Genomic DNA, 21,393 nt, shown 5'->3' on the forward strand with positions numbered 1-21,393 from the left:
GCAGATGCTGTAAATCAAAAATAAAAGTAGAAATTGCTGGAAAAGCTCAGCAGGCCAGCATCTGTGGAGAGAAATCAGAGATAACATTTCAGGTCAAGTGACTCTTCCTCAGAACTGGATTCCTCCTGTAAAACCAGCAGTTTCTATTTTTGTCTCATATACGTTTTACATTCGGACACAGCTGTGTGTGTCAGAGGAAAACACCATGAAATGACTGTCTACTCATATTCAAAACTTTCCAGTACATGGAACTTGAAAGTGTGGTCTATGCTCCTAAAACCTTTAAATGAAGAAATAACGTTGAGTCCTGCCTGTGAAGAGTAATTTCAAAACTGGTTTGGTTCAGTTCCTGCTGCTGGTTGGTAATAGTGAAAAATCCTAATCTTGCCCAGTGAGGCAGAAGTGTGCTGGCATGGGAGAGAGTGATGACTAACAAAACTTCCTGCCAAAAGAAAAGCTTTTTGGGGAGCAAATGATGGATTCATTTGTATCAGTAAATAGCATGCACACAGCATGTGAAGTAAGGGATACTGGCTACACATTTAAGATCATTGATTTTTTTTTTTAAATTTGGAGAGGACAGTTCCTTTTTTTTGTCAGATTTATGAATCTGTAACACATTTATCATCTTCAAAGTACCATGTTTGATAGAGTTCTACTGAGGTACAGCTTTATCTGTTGCCTGGGGAATAATCTGATATGTACTACTCATTGGAAAAAAATATCCTTATGCTTCCTGAATGTCATTAATCCCATTGTTCTATCTCTCTCTCTCCTTGCAGTCGCACTTGTTTGTACTTCAGTTAGTGCACAGACCATCAGTCCGCTCCGTGCTTCAAGGCTTGTTGAAGAAAAGGCTTCTCCCTGCTGAACACTGCATCACAAAAAGTAGGTGGACAGGGATAGTATTTTACATTTAATGGGTATACACTTTTTAAAATCTTTTTCAGGAGTTCTTGCCTCATGCATTGCAAAGAGGTTAGAGTCTTTTCATCATATTGACATCTGAATGAACAAAGATTATTAGACTTACCCAATGCACTGACATGTCTTCAGAATAACTGTGCTCCAGTATCCTCTTTTGATGTTTTTTCAGATAATTCCAAATTACAGCAGAGAAAATTGGTTGAGGGAAACCAAGTGGAAGCCTTACTACTGCCCAGAATGAAAACATACAAATGCACAGTTTCTTTATCTAATGTTTTAGGTGACACAAGGGCAGAAGGGAAGGAGATCAGAAAATTGGTTAAGGGGATAGATTGGAATGGTAGGGACTGTTCTCCTTCATGAGAAGGTGGCTAAGAGGAGATTTGGTAGAAGTTTTCAAAATCGTGAGAGGGGGCTAGATAGAGTACACAGGGAAAATACCTTCCAACTCATGAAATGAATCAAGAACAAGAGAGCATAGATTGAAAGCAATTTGCGAAAGAAGAAAATGTACTGTGAGGGGGAAAAAGGCTTTTTCACACATACAGCGGTTCAGTCTGGAATGCACTGTCTGGAAGTGTGGTGAAGACAGGTTCAGTGAGGCAAGAGTGATGATTATTTAAATAGAAACAAAATGCAAGAGTATAGGAAAATGTAGGAGAATAGCACTAAATCAAGATGCTTTTTGGAGAGCCAGTCAGGCACACCGTGCTGAATGGTCTCCTCTGTGCTGTAACAATTCTGTTCTAAGCTATCAGTATTTTTATGTGATGAGGTAGAGTTGTATGCTAATCACATATGGACATAGTCTTTTTAAAGGATGTATATAATCTATCAGGTGTGGATAAATGATGTCCTCGTAAACGTCTCAGATTATTTCACAAAGTAGAAAGGAAAATTGAGGCCTCTGTGTTAATTTTGCTATTGGGTAACCTCATCAGCTTGTGTGCCATAAATCGGAGAGATCAGTTATTCACAGTTGACCATAGACCCAATGTGTTTAATTTCTCTTGGGGGTAATTTGAATGGCCTCTTCCAAGACTGACTGACCCCCATTGCTGTTCACAATCTATTGCTCAGTCTCCGACATCAGAGCTGACTAACCTGAGGACTTTGAGAGAAGTTGACTATTACAGAGCCTGCCTTTGAAAGAACAGCAATTTGAAAAGAAACAGAAAAGGACCTTTCTTTGGGCTAATGGTGATCTGTTGTGGAAAATGTATGCCATGTGACTAGGTCAAAGCCAACGCTGGCATACTTCACTCTGTCATTAGATGTTTGCTACAGAGTGAGCTATCAACCATTGTTTTTAGATAGAAATTATTTCCACTTCTGTCATGAAGGTAATCATTGACAAGTTTGTCTATGTCTTATGGCTTCAGTCTTCCTTCCCTAAGAATTCGATGTGCCCATTATACATTTGTGGGTCTTGACGATGACATGGTTAGCAGATCTGAGCTCTTACCCAGTTTTCACACATGCGTACAAGACCAACTAGCTTTACTGTTAAGATAGAAGATTGTCACCAAGTTGTTTCTCACACTTGACTCAAAAGTCCACATCAGAATTTGAATCATATGGTCCTGTGTAGCGCTGGGACAGAAACCGAGTTTTTAAGACTCCTTGGGCATTCCCTTAGCCTCTTGCCAGGTGAGAGACCAGAGAAATGTCACACAAATCCTAACATCAGCCACATTTGTCGCTTGGAAGAGACCTTCAGATTTATGTCCAACATTTTGCTTTTAAACAACTGTAATCAGATTGAAAGGTCAAATTGAGTGAGATGTCAGGTACTGGAATAATATGGTGACTGGAATAATACAGAATTCTGGCGGAATCATTTCATTTGTTGTCAAGAATAAAAAGTGTACTTGTTTTGAGAGTATATTGCATCTGTATCTGTGACAATGACACCACTAATAAATTCCATCTTGTTAACCAGTAAAAAGGAACTTCAGCAGTGTGGCAGCTTCCTCGGGCAGTGCTACATTAAACGGAGAAGATGGAGTGGAACAGACAGCAATCAAGGTGTCTCTGAAATGTCCCATCACGTTCAGGCGGATCCAGCTACCAGCGAGAGGCCATGACTGTAAACACGTACAGGTTAGTATTCCCGCCATCCTGTCTTTCCCTGTGTATTGACAACCTTGTATGATCAGGGATTGTCACTTAATCAGATTTGTTTAATGCTAACATGGTTGTTAGGTGAGAGCTAGATTATATCTGAAAGGGTGATTTACCAGCTTAAAGCTAAAATTGGAGAGTTGACTAACTGAGTGCGAGTAACCCATGGTGTGGAGAATTTGTGAGCAGTCTAATCTTGACTAATGTTTCAGATGCTCTGTGCCAGTATGCATTGATAGGATTTTCTGTGTCATTCCCTTGTTACTACAGTGTTTTGATTTGGAATCGTACTTGCAACTGAACTGTGAGAGGGGAACATGGAGATGCCCTGTTTGCAAGTAAGTAAAATAAAAGCAATACTCCAGATGCTGGAAATTTGAAATAAAAGCAGCAAATGTCTGGCAGTATCTGTGGAGCGAGACATTGAACCATTGTGAGAGAAATGTGCATCTTCACCCAAGAAATGCCATGATGTTTGTTCGCTGCTTTGGGATGCTTTTTTAAAAATATTGCTTCCTTTTAGATATAACAATTTGTAGTTCCATAGCTCGAGTGGATAAAACATAACATTAAAAACTTTCCTTTAATGCTGCATGTTGGTTTGTGAGACAGGCTGCACGATGGGTCTGCCTTTCCAAGATTCCATGATGCTATTCCAACATGAGTAGGAAATTCTCCCAGACATCCTGGCCACTATTCCTTCCTTCAATACTGTTAAAAGGTTAACTAGTCATTTATGTTGCTGGGGTTTGCCCTGTTTGCTGATATAACAGTGCAGTAACTTGCTAAGGGATAAAATGAAATGCTTTATTAGTGCAGGGTATCATTTTTACTTGTAAGTAAAAAGGACACCAGTTTGCACAGAATCCTTACCATTTCTCTGTTGGGTCTATCCAAGTTTCTGTTTTTAATAGCACAGAAAAATTACCCATGGGAATTCTCAGTTAAATGTGGAGATTTCTTTATCCCCACGGGAGATTAATTTGAGTGATGTGCATAAAACACAGTGGAGACCATTTTCTGCTAATGTTTGTTTTTCCTCCCTGCTCAATTCAGTAAACAGTGACAGATAGAACATCTGAACACAAATAATTTCTTGTCACAGAGTCATTACAGTATGGAAAGAGTCTGTTTGGCCAATCAGGTCCACACTGGCTCTCTCTAGAGTCCCTTTCTTCTGGTCTAACCCCTTGACACCGCAATTGTGCTCTAAACCCCTCTCGATTTCGAGAGTGAGTTCCTCCATGTTGACATTAGCCAGGACATGTTTATTCTGCAGGTTTTGCAGGTTTGCCAGACTACATTTCCATCAAAAGTCTTCAATATTCAACTCCAAAACTTATGTGGTGCAATGGTTGATCTTGGGTTTTTATTCACTTCAGCAGAAGTTTGAAAATCAAAAATCTCCCAACATCTTCAAAGAATTAGCTTTTCATTGTTCTGTCATCAAAAACTCTACAACAAAGAGGCCATTCAGCCCATTACATGCCAGCTTTTAAAATTATTCAATTCATCATATTTCTTTGCTCTTTCATCACAGACATACAATGTCTCCTTTTCAGTTATTTGTCCAGTTTCCCTTTGAAATTATTACCAAATCTTTTTCCACCACCTTTTCAGGAAGTACGTTCCGGATCACAGGTGGTCACGTAAAAGCAATCCACATTCCAATTGTCCCATATCTGCCTCTGTTAGCCATTGACCCTCCTCTGAATGGAGTCAACTTCTCTCCACACACCCTATCAAAACTCCTGCTAGTTTTAATTTCACAGAAATTGAGTGATTGTTGCACTTCGTCCTGAAATGATATGTGTCCACTTTTGTAAGGAAGTTACTGACAATACTTTTTTTCTTCCGATGACAGTAAAACAGCTCTCCTGGAAGGACTTGAAGTTGACCAATATATGTGGAGCATCCTATCCAACATTCAAAAGTAGGTTTTCCTAAAGGTGGTAGTTCTTCTTTTGTCTGGTTGTTGTGAAAAGCAAATTGAGTGCAGCTGCCTGGTCTTTTTAGGAATTCCACAATTATAAATGAGGATGCTTTTATCTTCCATCTATGGAGGCAATGGCAGCCATGACTACCACAACTTGTTCTAACATGGCAGAACGTGTGAAACGTGCTGTATAACTCCATGACTCAATAATACCTTCCAGAAAGTCAAAGGGTCTTCTCTTGGTGTGCTGGCTAATGTTTGAGAGATCAACAACGTGCATGCAAAGAGGATTATCTGGTAGCAGAGCTTATTGCTATTTGTGAAATCATGCTGTTCACAAATTGGCAGCTGTGCCTTCAGAATTTACTTTCTTGATCATGTGCTATCCTGCGATCATGGAACCTGCTATTTAAATGCTCTTACCCTCAAATACAAATCACATTTACCATATCCCTTCCAAAAGTCTAAATTCCCATCTGTTTAAATTATGTTTGATTGAGAAGTAACATCCAGAAATCCTGATCTCATCTGACACTGGATGCATGTAATTTAGAGTACCATTTGTGGTGTTGCCACTAAATTTGAGCTCTTTTTAAACTTGTTTATCTAGTATTCCTATGCAGAGGTGTTGTAAACTCTCTACTCATCTAAAGCTATTTAGAGACTAGTACTAGCATAAATTTTCTGCTTCAAGTTCAGAAGAAGCCAGCGTGATCTGGCAAGCTTTCTTCGTGTGGGTGAAAGGTTGAAGATCAGTTGGTATAAGACATTTCTCATTTGTTAAGTGATAGGTACCTGCAGGAAATAAGCAATTACTTTAAGTATTTTGTAGTAGCTATTTGTTAAGTCTCCTCTGTATCACTCCAGCTCAGAGTTTGAAGAGGTCACCATTGATCCAACGTGCAGTTGGAGACCAGTTCCACTGAAGTCTGATATTCACATCAAAGATGATCCAGATGGTCCACTGTCCAAGAGGTTTAAAACGATGAGTCCCAGTCAGATGATTATGCCAAATGTCATGGAGATGATTGCAGCTCTGGGACCCGGACCTTCACCATATCCTTCTTTACCTCCACCACCGGGAGGCAACAGTGGCAATGAATATGGCAACCCGGGTAGGTTCCATCATGAATTTAGAATTTAATTATTCATCCATACATATCATCGGCATTGCATTTATCCAGCTTCCTGGGGTACTAAATAAAGCTGTTGTCAAGAGATTTTATTTTAAGTTCTTCTCAACTGTGATATCTGTACAGAATTATTATTTTTTTCATTCTGCAGGTTAATATGTGTCTTTTGTATGTGTCAAAAGCATTAGTGTGAGTGTATTTTGCTTGTTGGAATCTTTCATTCCAAGTCCCAGTGTACCAGACGCAGAGATAGACATTGCAATCGGGCCCAAAGAAGAGCAACTTCCCATCTTCCAGCTGGATTCTAGAATGTTATAAACAGTAAAATAGATAGTGAACCTTAATTCAAGACTGGATCCCAAACATAGAGGTTTGCTTCAGGTAGATTTCAAGATACAACAAATAGTAGATGATCAGTTAGATGATCACTGAAGCACCATAGCATACAAGGGCTATGGGCCAAGTGCTGGAAAATGGGACTAGAATAGATAGGTGCTTGATGACCAGCATGGACACACAGCTAGCACAAACACTGTGGGCCAAAGGGTCTCTTTCCATGCTGTAAAACTCTATGACTCTAAGTAACATAAAAATACAATGTCATTCTGAGGAGCAAATGCACCCAATTTTATAGGTCCTACATCTGTAAGTAGGTGCTGACCAACATGTATGTAATGCCTAGATTAAAAGTAGTTGAGGCTGAGACCCCTTTAAAACAGAATTGGATAAGTATCTGTTGCAATTAGGCTTGGTTACTGGGAGGTTTACCCTGTAGATTGAAAGTGTCAGACGTATTTGTCGCAATATGATTCCTTTGCTCTGGAGAACAAGGTACAAGAATTAAAGAGTGGAAGTGAGAGGGTGGCTGAATATTTTGCAGCTTTGCTTGATTTGAGTGGTGACAATGGGGAATCAATGATTTTTTAAAAAGATATTTCTTTCAATACATCAGGCAATGAATTGAGTGGATGGAGTGATTCCCAGTAGAATACATTGTATACGACTTATAAATGGAAGACATTTGATGAGTCTTGCCACCCATATCCACCTTATGCATTTTAGAATTGCAGTGAATGTACCAAGTTAAGGGCATATGATCTTTACTTGACCATCAAGAGGCTGAATGATCTGTGAACATATCAGAGCCATGCTCACAGCTATGCTCAGTTAGCTTACATGTTTGGCTGGCATCATATAGCAGGAATCCTAGTCATTTTGTTTTGTTTCATTGGTTTAAGAGCACCAAGACCACTTGTAGAGTCCTGACTACCACCTCAGTTCACAAAGGTTATGGAATATCTCAACTTGCCGGGATGGGTGCAGCTCCTACGGGTACAGCTCAACTCCCTTCAAGACAGTCAGTGCCTTTGACATTCACTCCCTCCACCATCAACGCACAATAGGGGAGGCAATAGCCTAGTGGTATTATCACTGGACTGTTAATGCAGAGACCCAGGTAATGTTCTGGGCACCTGGGTTCGAATCCCACCACAGCAGATGGTGGAATTTGAATTCAATAAATAGCTGGAATGAAGAGCCTAATGATGACCATGAATCCATTGCTGAGTGTCGGAAAACCCATCCGGTTCACTAATGTCCTTTAGGGAAGCAAACTGCCATCCTTACTTGGTTTGGCCTACGTGTACCTCCAGACCCACAGCAATGTGGTTGGCTTTTAACAATTCGGGATGAGTATTAAATGCTGGCCTTGCCAGCGATGCCCTCATCCTGTAAAATAATTGAAAAAGACCCAGTGAGAGCAGTGCGTATCATGTATGAGATGCACTGCAGCAAATAACCAAGCCTGCTTCACCAGCATCTACCAAATCCGCAATCTCTACCATGTACAAGGGCATGGGCAACAGATGCACAACCTGCAAATTCCCGTCCAAGCCATACCCCATCCTAATTTGGAACTTTATTGCCATTCCTTCCGTGTGACTGGCTCAAAGTCCTTGAACTCCCTTTGTAATAACAGCTATTTAACGTTCAGACTGCATGGACTGCGGCAGTTTGAGATGGCAACTCACCATAACCTTCTCAAGAGCAGCGACAAATGGGCAACGAATTCTGGCCCGTCCAGCTATGCCTGCATACTGAGAGAGTTTGATTTTAAAAATGTTATGCTGTACTGAGTGTCAGCTGGAAATTGAACTGAAGGTATCCTGGTCTGTAGTGGATGCAGAGTAATGAAGTCCGTTTCTGCGCCAGACCACATTTGGACTTGTGTCACAGCATAGGTGTAGGGGCTGAAGGAAGTCATTGCCTGATAAATGTGTATGAGAGAAACAGATACAAAATCACAGACCAAAAACTTCAGTGTTCCACTGTCAAAACATGAGAGAGCCTTGTGGCATTGAGAACATTGTGGCATTGAGAACAAAAAGTGAAATATTAACAGTCCTTAATGCAAAGTGTCAAACTGCCCTCTGCTCAGAGCTGCGGACTGAGAGGAAGTGAAAACTTATTCCAGCATGTCACACTTTGAATATACTGTTGGGAGGTGGCAAAAAAATAGTTTGGTGGTTTTTTAAAAAGAAAAAAATGGTTCTGAGTTTTTCCAAAATGATTGAGATTTGCATCATTTAGCCCATGAGTTTCCGTCCACCTCTTGAAATGTTCATTTTTGCAACTGGCAACACAAGGTCTACACAGGGAGGAGAGGGGAAGCTAATATTCCATTTTGTCGGAGCTGGGTTTTTTGTTTAGGATGCACCAATTTCTCTGAGCCAGCTTCAGTCCTGAACAGGATGCAGATTGTTTTGAGAAGGCAGACTTGTTAATAACACTGTCATAATCCTCCCAAAAGGTAACACTTACCCCAGCCATGGGAACTTCGATTTCCCACATGGCAACCCTGCTGGTACTTCTGTGAACGACTTCATGCATGGGCCCCAGTTGTCGCACCCTCCAGACATGCCCAACAGCCTTATGACTCCTGACAAGCCTCTCAGCCACTCCATGCCTGACCAGGTAAGTGATGCCATTTGTGTGCGTCTCTCCCCTTCTGTTTCAAACAATGACCTTTTGCATTTGCACTTGGGATGCATTCAGCCTAAACAGTGTCCAGTGTGGGGGACCTGTGCTTGTGACAGTATTCCAAACCAACCTATGACAGATAGGGAGCACAGATGTGAATTATGTTAATGGGACAAGGTGAGATACAGCAAAGATCAAAGCACTGCTGATAATCCCAGAGGGAAACGTTGGAAAGTAATTTAGTGAATTTGCCACCCAAAGTCCTCTTAACTAACTCTCTGCAAATATTCCTGTCTGGTTGTGTTTCTGAGTGTGTAATGTGGCTTGGAATGTTTCTATACAGTACTGACATTTTTCATCTGCCTTGTTTTTATTTCTCTCTCCATACAAATCTGGTCTGCTTTTGTCTGTGCTTATTTCACTGTTATTTCACACAAATGGAATACAAGGGCAACTAGCACTTTATGTTGTTAAAGTTGCTACAAACATCCCATTGTTTTGTCACTCACAGGGAGCGCCAGACGGTTACAAGTCACCTTACCAGGTTGACAATCTTTTACACAGAATGTGTAAAAATAAAACTACAGAAGGTTCATAAAAAGTCTCCCCAATCTGGTGAAGCTCAGCCTTTCCCACCTGAGCAATACTTCTGGTATTGTTGGATGGGCTTGTTCATCCCACCCATGCCAAAATAAAATTGGGTTGGATCCTGCGTATTCTCTTAACTCAATAATTGTATTGAGGAGCAGTCTGTTCTTCAGGGAAAAATAAAAGACCCTGATGGTACTGTGTTGAGTATGGAGGTTTTTGCTGCAAACTTTCATTTCTCACCACCACATCAAAGGCAGAGATCTATTTACTTGTCTGTCCTCTGATGTTGGAAAGCTACAGCTATCATAATGGAGCTTCCCTGAAAAAATAATCTGTTTCTACCTCCACACGCACTCGCACACAAACACACACGTCCATACACACAGGGAGAAAGGGTGTTTTTCAGAGAGGTTGGCGTTTTGGGAGCAAGGAATATCTTCAACTCTGCAGTATTGAGCCCAATGTGAAATCTGTTGTTCATGTCAGGACAGGAGAGTGGCAAGACTTGTTTCATGACACACAAGCAGTAACTAACAAAAGACTCTTTGTAAAGCAAGTACTTGAATCAGCGTTCTAGCTAATCTGTGTTAGAGATCATATCCCCTTCTCAATGCCTACCCACAGCGACTGAATAGAAGAACCTGTACAGAGGTTTAGTAAAATGTCCATAATATTTTTGCAATGTTATTTGCTAAACATTATTTTCAAGGGTAGATCACTATTAATATTTCTCACGTTTCCTCAGAAAGTGGTTTAGGAAGGATCATTTTTGGTTTGGGGCGATAGTTTATTTGCAAGTTCATTTCAAGCAAACAAGAAGGATACTTTCTGTTTAAGGTGACCCAGTACAAGCTATTGTGAGGTTCCATTGATGGTAACTGAGAGAGGCAAGCATCTTCAGCTTCAGTGGTAACATTGGGAGATGTTCACAGTGAATGAGTCTTTAGATGACGCTTTTCTCTCCAGTTGTAGGGAGGTTTTCTTAATCATTCAAAGTGTGATAGTGGTTAGATGTTGCAAGTTAATGCTGCAGAGTTGATTTCCTTCTAAGTCTCCAGTGAGATTCGAAACTTCTTGAAGTGGGGATTGGCTTTCTCTCCTGTCTAATGGCTGGGTTTGGTATTAACATTCTTCAGACATCTTGAGCACTGTACCTTGTGGCCTCACTCTCTCCTGCTTCCTCCTTCGCAGATGCCTCATCCCGGCAGTACTGATCAGTCCCATAGTTCCATGCAGCAAGGTTTGCACGCACTTCACCCCAGCAGCCAGTCAGGGCAGCCATTACACCACAGTGGTCCTAGCCAGCAGCCCCGGCAGGCTGGTTCTAGCAACCATCCGCACAGTGATCTGACCTTTCGCCCTTCCTCCACCTTGGAAGGTCAGGCTGGTGGTCAGGGAACGTCCGACATGCCGGAACCCTCACTGGATGTAAGTGTGCGTCATGCTCTCATTTGCCTGCCCCATCCACTGCTAGCAAATTCTGGGCACAGCAAAGCGCCTCATGTCAACATCTTGTTTTATACATTTTTCACATGTTACTTTGTACTGCAGCAGCCTAGGAAGGGAAAAGTTTGCTTGGCTGCCTCATTCACCTGTCTGTTTTAAAGAAATTACTTGATTCATTGTATAAAATGTGTCCATTTGGCTATACAATGAAAGAAAAAGACAGAGGTCAGGGACACAACAATTGGTTCACTTGATCACGAATATTGTCCATTGAGAACTAGACCTAGAAATGCACCACGATTTTTGTGAAACATAATTGAAAGGCTCGCTGTACCACAAAAGTGTTCTTAACATGACCTGCTTTTGAACCACTTTTTTTTTTAAATTGAACATGGTAGCAGATGTTTATAAAGCAATGCAGGGGTCACCTGTCATTAACTGGTTCTGGGCATGTTGGTTGTCATGAACTAATGCCCCAGAATCAGTAGATCCAGTTTTTTCTCGAGGATCTAGGTAGTGGAATGAGGTAGAATAGCCTCATGGACCCTTGGCCTGAAGTTCAGCTCTGCATGAAGGCTGTGAATCTCCACTCGCTGATGTGGATATTCTACCAGAAGTGAGTTGAGTTATTTGTGGTCAGCACAAAGTCACAGCACCAGAGTATCTCATCGTTCACCCAGTTTGATCCTGTCAGAGACCAACATTGATGTCTGCTGTGGAAAATATAGTGGTGCAGGGCTCTCGCATTGGAAGTGGGAGGTACAAAGGACTGATACATGTAACACAGTCAGTGAAAGTAATCAAATTCCTGTCCCTAGATTTGGAAATTACCACCTTCGCACCCCTACACTCAATGATGATCTCTGCTACACAGGATGCAGTCATTGTACATGTCAAATGAAACCTTAGTCCCACTTGACATCCCTCCTAAGGCAAAATCTTCCTTTCAGGATGCGGCTGGCTGTCTCACTTTACCGTCTTTCTTTTCACTTTGTCCACGTAACCGCTCAGCTGTTCCCTTTCGTTTTTCTCACCGGATCTAGCTTACCTTGGTTGTTTTTAACATTTTCCTTGTTTTGATTTCCACCACTGTTACCTTTACTGACCAAATTGTGGGTGATTTAAAGTGTTGTCCCTGGCTCTTGAAATGCTCTAGATCTGGAATGTTCCCTTCAGAGTTGTACTGTGCACTTTGACCCCACAACCTAGGCCACACCTACACATGACAGAGAGGCAGAGTGAAGCAGTAAGGTATGTTATTTCCCAATGACATTCCTCACCTTAAGTATAAAAAGGAAGTGAAAATGGTTTTAAAACTGATCATGTTACAGAAACAAATGTTTTGTGGATAATACAAGTCTTTCAGTTTGAAATATTGCCAGTTTTTCAGTGAATTGGATGAGCTTAATGGACTGTTGAGCTTCCCAAGACAAAGGGACAAATTTTCAGCTTGATATCTGGCATTAAGAATTGACCACCCTGTGTGGAAACTGCCGGTTTTAATTTCCATAATAGAGATCAAACTTGTGCACTTCCTGCAGTAGGTGAAGCTTGTTTTACACATGGGAAAAAAATTTGAAGATTAACCCAGTGAATCTGCAGTGATAAATGTATTAAAAGTTATAACTAAAGGTGTGGTGTTCATTGCCAATTGGAAAATAACTGCAGGAATTGCTGTATTTGCAAAGTCTCTATCCACCCATATTAATTTGCAACTGCCTGCACGTATTTCCACCTTGGGATGTAGTAGCATGTTTCAGGTGCTACATAAATACAGTTTGCCTAAGGAAGAACAGATCTTCAACTGTATGATTCCTAACCCCCACCCCAAGATGGTTCCATTTAATAATGCTTGTACCATCTCAGCTATTGACCATCTAATACTATCAGCAAATAAAAGGTTAGGTTTTCCCCCTCCTGTGAAATGAATAATACCTAATATGGATTTTGAAAGTTCATATAGTTTCAATGAGCAGCCTCTTTTTACTGATGGCATATGCATGTTTTATTTGAAAACTTTACAGCTTTACATTCCTTTTGTGTCAATGCAAGTGAGGGAGCTTGTTAAATTCTTTCTAGTGGTTTCTAATTTTAAACTGTCCCACTTTAAAAAATATCCCACTTTGAATATAGATTTAAAATGGGCATTCTCACTTTGATACAAAATTTTTTTTAAAACAAAACTAATGGTAAAAACATTTCAGTTGGGTGACAGGATGCATCCACACAGATTTAAATTATTTGCAGGGTTTGCAATAAATATATTGCACTGTAAATCTGAGAAGACTTTGAAATTTCTGTTGCTATTTTGAACAAAAGAAACATAAAATGCTTATGCTTTATGAATGGGAGCTGCGAAAAGCAGAGATAGTTTGGAACATTATGATCATCTAAATGTGAATTTATTACAATCGCTCAATGCTTGCTAAGTTTGGAATTATAACTAACACATACAACACTAAAAGTTTAATCACCCAATCTCTTCAAAACATATCTTTGTATAATAGAACACAAAATATAAGTTGAGGTAAACCAGGGCATTATTGTTGCTATTTACCTTTGCATTTACAGCTCCAATACTCCTGTTTCTTTATAGCCAATATTTGCCATTCTGTGATTGAAACATAAAGACATGGAGAATAGGAGCAAGAGTAAACCATTCAGCATGATCATAGCTGATCATGAAACTGGAGTACATTGTTCCTGCTTTCTCCACATACCTTTTGATCCTTCTAGCCCTAAGAACTCTATGTCTAACTCTTTATTAAAAACATTTAATGTTTTGGCCTCAACCACTTTGTGGCAGAGAATTCCACAGGCTCACCACATTTCTCCTCCCCTCAGTCCTAAAATAACTTTCTCACATCCTTAAATTGTGACCCTCTCGTTCTGAACTCCCCTGTTATCAGAGACATCCTTCCTACATTTGTCCTGCCTAGTCCTGTTCAGATTTCATAGTCTTTTTTAAATACGATTCCCCTTCATTCTTTTAAACTCCAGTGCATGTAGTCCTAACAGATCCCAGTCTCTCAACTTACATCAGTCCTACCATCCCAGGAATCAGTTGATAAGCCATCATTGCACTCCATCCATAGACAGAACATCCCTCCTCTGATAAGAAGACCAAACTGCACACAATATTCCAGGTGTGGTATCACCAATGCTCTGTACAATTGTAGCAAGCCTTCTCTACTCCTGTGCTGAAATCATCTCACTATGTAGGCCAACATACCATTTGCCCTCTTCACTGCTTGCTGCATCTATATATTTACTTTCAGCAGATCGATGACAGGTGACGCATGCTTTGCTAAAATCAGTGACTCCACCTAATAACAAGGATCTAAATTTTTTTTTAAGGAAAAAGATTAGATTCCCTACAGTGTGGAAACAGGCCCTTCGGCCCAACCAGTCCACACCGACCCTCCGAAGAGTAACCCACCCAGAACCATTTCCCTCTGACTAATGCACCTAACACTACGGGCAATTTAGCCTGGCCAATTCACCTGACCCTCTCATCTTTGGACTGTGGGAGGAAACTGGAGCACCCGGAGGAAACCCACGCAGACACGGGGAGAATGTCTGTGTGGAGTTTGCACAGTCACCCAAGGCTGGAATGAAACCTGGGACCCTGGTGCTGTGAGGCAGCAATGCTAACCACTGAGCCACCAAGGATATAAATTTAGAAAAAGATAGCCAGTGAAAAAGTCAACTTTTTGAGCTGACAGGATTCTTAATGGAACCCAAATGAACCATGGCTTGTGCCATCAGGTCATCTTAAAAAGTCCCCAAACTATATGGGTTATTGCTTACCTTTATTCACCCAAGTGCTGCCAAGTATGGTACTGTGATCAGGACATCGTGCAGATATTTTAATGACTCTATTCAGATATGTTGTAACACACCTGTAAAGTAGGTGGAACTTGAAACCAGGCCTCCTAGCTCAGACACTACCACTGCATCACAAGAACAAGTCTACCCCAAAGATTAATCATCTGCTTTTAAGTTAAAGGGAGGAGCATAATATAACAAGTTGGTTTGTTAATTGGGTATTTAATAATGCACCAAACCACGCCCTTGTTAACCTGCTGCATCCATCTTATGACCACACTTGTTTTGTCAGCCTAAGTTATCCTTCTATCGGACTTGCGTTACAAGCCATAATTTGCAAGTGGGATTATTTCACACAAAGTACAAACTAGACTTCACATCATCTGGGTAACTCCAGCAAGAAGACACACTTAGCTGCCTGTTGCTGCAGTATGATGGGGGCAAATTGTTAATGTCTTTGTAAAATCTAATAAAGTGTATTGTTTTGATGACTGTGGTAGAAATTTGTATTAGAGATTTTAGGAAGCACAATGTGCGGCAACCCTGATATTCCAGCAATAGGTTTATTTTTTGAATAGTAGCATATTCTTGAGCAATGACTTTTTTTCCTATTTTGGGTAGACTTGATAACTTTGAATTTTTGTCTGGTTCCTTACAGCTTATTCCAGAATTCACAAATCCAGATGAGCTTCTGTCCTATCTTGGCCCTCCTGACCTGCCCAGCAATAGCAACGATGACCTTCTCTCTCTTTTTGAGACCAACTGAAAGCCCGTCCCTTCACACATCCTCACCACGTAGCCACACAAGAAGTCAAAACACCCAATTCTGCAAGAGCTCGTACACTAGATGAAATGATGCACTCCAGGCTCCTCTTGCGTTCAAGATGGTTGAAATGCGCCGTCACGTTGACTGAAAGCAGTGTGGGCGGTGGGAGAGGAAGCTTGTTAGGTGGTGCTACCGCTTCACTGGAAACATCATTTATGATTGAATTTTTTTTATATTATTAAGAAAGGAAAAACCTTGTAGCTTTATCCAGTCAATTTTTGTGAACAAATAGGAAGAATTCCGTTGTGTAAAGTGTCCAGGCACTAAATTCAGGAACACAGCAAAGAAAAGGGGAAGAATTGTTATATGCAGGCCAATCCCCACCACGCCTTTCCTCCACCTTCCCACTCCCCATCTTCGATACAAATACTAGAAACAGCTCCTTCGCGCAGCAGCTCCAATGAGAATCACAGAAGATGGACTGAGAGGAGGGATGGACGTAAAAATGTATTTAGGTCAGAATGTAACTAGAAAGCACAACAATGCTGGCCTGAATGACCAATTGGGAATGCATTTACAAAAATGGTGGAAGGGAAGTCTTGGCCTCCAGACCTGAAGAATCTTCTTCTATTCCTGTCTATTTCAATACATGTACAGAGATTTTTCCTGTTTGTTCTTTTATCTTTGTTTTGCAATGTAAGAGACTGTTGGCAACCTGCAAGTCAAATGCAAATATATCCATTCCTTGCAGAGTTTTATTGCAAAGCACAGGTGTCTTGCTGGCATTATCGTGTCAAACCGGCATTCTGTCCATACTCGGCCAGTCATTGAGAGATCTCAATATTTGCAGCTCGGCCTCAAAAGCCAAGTGTCGGTCTTATGATAGTGTGCAAATGTTGGACAACTTGCTGCAGCAATCAGATTGGTGAGCTGGGTAGGATTCACTGCCAAGAAAGCTGGGAACCCTGGCGTTCAGTGGCTGAAGAATATCTGCAACATTTTCCTAGTTTGTGTTTTCCCTTGCAGACTTTTCCAAGTCCTGGGAACCACAATCACTGGCCCTACACCAAGGATGTCTTCTCCTTTTACTACACTGACATCTTTTTAACCTGCATGAGCACCACACCTCTTCGCTCCTCATTTTGTGCTGTCGTTTCTTTCTCACACTGTGTTGTTCGATAGTTGTATGACAAGACGGAGGAGAAACAAATACCTGCATGTGTGCGCGACAACTACCCTGCATCTGTGCAGTCCAAATGCAGACTAACTATACCATTTAATTTCATTGAAACTGCATACTCTGCACCTCCCAAAAACCTGTACATTTTTATTCTGCGACACTACCTGTGCTACATAGTTGCAAGTGCCAGAGGAATTTGTTGCATTTCCAATTAGTTTTTATTACATTTTTTAATTATTATTACTATTGCTGATCTTTTTTCTTTTCATTGTACAACAAAATGATCTGAAGTTAGCTTGCCACTGGAAGCTTGGACAATGCTTTCATCACCAAAGTCACTAGTTTATTTTACCTACATCTTGCTCCTTCTAAAAGACAAAATCTGATCCATCTCTGCTGTATGTGCATAGTTATGTATGCTAGTTACCAGTACTCAGCTGTAGATATTAAAATGAATGGCTATTTGCCTTTGCTAGTAGCAGTATTGAATCTGTAATCGTCGCGTAGAAAGTTGCCAAGTAATTGAATACATTTGAGGTTCTTTTTCTCTGTCTCAAGTTAAAGGCGATGTTCAGTATGCAAATTGATTATTTTAAAAGGCTATTGTAAATACCTTTGTGAATATTTTAGTAATGTCTTTGATAATATTCAACATTTTCCATGATCAGATTGGTTGTCTTTTTCTGTGGTTTTTAAATTGTGGTCCCATTTTCAAAGAGGATTCTTCTACAGAGTAGAGGAGTATACTTCACCTTGACCCAAAAACTGAAAACATAAAAAATTACAAGTGAAAGTGTTTCCCTCCTTTTCTAAGCCTCTAAGCTCTCAAATGTGTTCCATTAAAGTGGAAGAGAGAACACAAGACATGAGTGCAGGACGGTTCATTTCTGTTAAGTGAATAATAGGTTTCGTTTCTTGAGAATATTAGCAAGTTAACAGTGAGTTTTGACATTCAGTTCTTGGAATTTATTTTACTGTAAGGGAAGTTTCTATATGTAAAATACTGCAATTGTTTTTAATTGTCAAAATAGGTTTGAGGGGGATGGGCTGTAATCATCATGTAATGTGTATAATTAAAAGATACACAGTTGACTGAAATTTATTACTGTAAAGTTTATTAATAAGCAAGATATACAGATGTGGAAAAGAGAGGAGGGTATTATTTTGGGATTTTCACTTAACAGAAATTTGGGCAGTCATAAGTGCAGATTTGAGTATATTTTTATCTCTGGGTAGGGATGTTGGATAGTTCAAGGAAATTCAATTATAAAATGTTGGCCCTCATTACATTCTTCTGATTTAAGACGTCTGTGTGATTTGCCCCAACAGGAAAGATACATGAGCTTAGAGGGTGACATTCATCACCAAACCAATTGGCTGTAAGTGTAAATTGACACTTACAGGATCACCAGCTTTGGTGGTTGAGTTGACCTGGTGGCACGTGGCACTTTTCCACTCCACTGCTCCGGTCCTGGCTTCTGCTTATGTGGAAGTAATGAGGCTTCATTCTGCAACCCCTTTTTAGTTTCTTCCCATTTTAAAACTAGCCAGTCCCTTGGTCGGGCAAGGTACTGGTTCATTATTGGGAACTTGTTTGATTGAAACAGCTTTCACAAAAACATAAGGATAAGTGAAGAGTATCCAATGACAAACAATGCACTGCCAATGTATTTTTCCCGAAAATAAAAAGTTCTAACATGTTTTAATGTTATTTTAAAACAAAAGAAATCTGCTGGTGAGTGAGCACTGGTATGTATGGTGTTGAATCTTTTTTAAAAGCTGTTTCACAACTCCTAGTTCTCATGGTTTTATAACAGTCATAGTGGTACCCTGGCTGGGAAGGAACCTCCATGATCTTTGAGTCCCCGTTCAGACTTCTGTCGGACAAAGCGGACAGATACCATCGTCTATGGTAAGGGACTAAGGGACATGTGTACATATGTAAATGACAAAGGGAGACATGTTCAATGTAAAGAGAAGTGCGTTCATTTTCCTGAAATGTGCATTGTCTCAACAAGCTTGCAATCCATCAGAAGTGACTGTGTGGAAAATGAATACTGTTTGTTATCTTTCGTGAAGTTCCAGCATTCATTCACCTCTGTAATATACTCTGATCCTTCAAAAGAAACCTTTGTTTTACCTATGTGTAATACTTAGCTTCAGTGTATTATCTAGTAGATCACCTGCATATTTTAAGGTGCTACAAAATTAATGAAGAAAATTGAGGGGTTTAAAAAAAAAAGATTGTAACCAAATTCATAGTTTGTACAATTTTTGATATCATGATCATTCAAGAATTCAAAAAGGGTACAATCTCTGTGTCACATGCAGAAATGGCCATTGTTTTTTTTTTCTTTCCGTTTGTACATTGTATGTACAATGCAATCATTTCATACTTTAAACTGGTCAGAAAACTAATTGTGATTTTTAGTCTTGCAAACTGTATGTAGTTAGATGATGTGACAACCTAATATTTATCTAATAAATATGTATTCAGATGAAATGGTGTGCAGCTTGTTAATTTTAAGGGAATGTATGGAAAAGAAAAGATGAGCAGAAGAAAAGGTGTAGTGAGTTCAAACAAGGTGCTTTCACTCCTGGAACTTGATTGAATACATGTGGTTTAATGGGATGAAAGGTTCCTCTCTCTATGTTTCTTAGAAGCTTAGAAAGCAGGAGCAGCAGTAAACCATTTGGCCCTTTGAGACTACTCTGCCAATCAATATGATCATAGCTGTTCATTTGACTCAGTACCCTGTTCCTGCTTTCTCCCCCATACCCTTTGATATCTTCAGCCTTCAGGATGATATCTAACTCCTTCTTGAAAGCATTCAATTTTTCAGTCCCAACTGCTTTCTGTGGTAGAGAATTCCACATGCTCACCACTTGCTGGGTGAAGACATTTCTTCTCATTTCAGATCTAAATGCCCTACACTATATCCTGAGACAGTGACACCCTGGTCATCGGGAACATCCTTCCTCTGTTTAACCTCGTCCAGTCTTATTTGAATTTTATAGGTTTCCAAGAGATCCCTCCTTATTGTTCGAAACCCCAGTGGATATAGTGCCAATGGATTCGGTCTCGTCAAATGACAGTTCTGCTATCCCAAAAATCAATCCGGTAAACCTATGTTGTGTTCCCTCCATAGATATAACATCCTCAGAGAGACCAAAACTGCGACCCACTACACCAGGTGTGGCCTTAACAAGGCCCTGTACAATTCCAACAAAACATGCTTGCACGTGCACTAAAATCCTCTCACCATAAAGGCCAACATACCATTTGCTGCCTTTGTCACTGATACACTTTTATGCTTACTTTCAGCGACTGGAGTACAAGGACACCAAGGTCTCATTCCACCTCCCCCTTACCCAATCCACATTTTGCTACCAGCGTGGATAACTGCACATTTACCCACATTATACATATCTATCTACCATGCATTTGTCCATCAACCAGCATAAATTGGCACTGAAAGTAGAAATCAGGAATTGGAATAGTCAAACGGTGAATATGAATGCCACAGTGCGAGTAGTTGGGAGTCTAGTGCTTAGTGAGACTGTTGGGTGCAAAAGATGTGTTCAATTTGTGAAACTCAAACTCACTTGTGTTGAAAAATGAAGAATAAAGAGTAAAATTCACTTATAATTCACAATTTGATAAGATGGATAATGTATCATTTAATCACACTTCAGTTTGCCCAAATGTTGGACTATTCTAACACCATGTCCACCATGATTGCTGTAAAACTTGTGCCACACAAGTCCTGTTCAAGTGGTGAAATAACATTCAATTTAGTTGGTAAACTTGCAGATGACACCAAAATTGGAGGTGTAGTGGACAGCGAAGAAGGTTACCTCAGACTACAATGGGATCTCAATCAGATGGGCCAATGGGCTGAGAAGTGGCAGATGGAGTTTAATTTAGATAAATGTGAGGTGCTGCATTTTGGGAAAGCAAATCTTAGCAGGACTTATACACTTAATGGTAAGATCCTAGGAAGTGTTCCTGAACAAAGAGACCTTGGACTGCAGGCTCATTGCTTCTTGGAAGTGGAGTCACAGGGTAGATAGGATAGTGAATAAGGCATTTGGCATGCTTCCTTTATTGGTCAGAATATTGAGTGCAGGATTTGGGAGGTCATGCTGTGGCTGTAAAGGACGTTGGTTAGGCCACTGTTGGAATATTGCATGTAATTCTGGTCTCCCAAAAGGGTTCAGAAAAGATTTACAAGGATGTTGCCAGGGTTGGAGGATTTGAGCTTTAGGGAGAGGCTGAATAGGCTGGGGCTGTTTCTTCTGGAGCGTTGGAGGCTGAGGGGTGACCTTATAAAGGCTTATAAAATCATGATAAATAGACAAAGTCTCTTCCCTCTTGCGTGGGGGAGTCCAGAACTAGATGGCATAGGTTTAGAATGAGAGGGGAAAGATATAAAAGAGATCTAAGGGGCAGCTTTTTCCACGCAAGAGGGTGGTACGTGTA

General features: G+C 40.4%; 1 protein-coding gene across 1 annotated transcript in view; it reads left to right on the forward strand.

The window, feature by feature from the left end:
- The window catches only part of zmiz1a (zinc finger, MIZ-type containing 1a), a gene marked incomplete at its 5' end in the record, with an annotated part of 32,362 nt that extends 12,949 nt beyond the window's left edge, over window positions 1-19,413 (forward strand). The window contains 8 exons of the mRNA XM_043678616.1: window positions 783-888; window positions 2,870-3,030; window positions 3,322-3,389; window positions 4,916-4,984; window positions 5,855-6,102; window positions 8,930-9,093; window positions 10,882-11,118; window positions 15,623-19,413. Of these exons, the coding sequence (XP_043534551.1) occupies window positions 783-888; window positions 2,870-3,030; window positions 3,322-3,389; window positions 4,916-4,984; window positions 5,855-6,102; window positions 8,930-9,093; window positions 10,882-11,118; window positions 15,623-15,730 (1,161 nt within the window). The remainder of the gene's footprint in view (window positions 1-782; window positions 889-2,869; window positions 3,031-3,321; window positions 3,390-4,915; window positions 4,985-5,854; window positions 6,103-8,929; window positions 9,094-10,881; window positions 11,119-15,622) is intronic.
- Between the last annotated feature and the right edge of the window lie 1,980 nt (window positions 19,414-21,393).

Source organism: Chiloscyllium plagiosum, chromosome 38, assembly GCF_004010195.1.
Source record: "Chiloscyllium plagiosum isolate BGI_BamShark_2017 chromosome 38, ASM401019v2, whole genome shotgun sequence".
NCBI classification, from domain to species: domain Eukaryota; kingdom Metazoa; phylum Chordata; class Chondrichthyes; order Orectolobiformes; family Hemiscylliidae; genus Chiloscyllium; species Chiloscyllium plagiosum.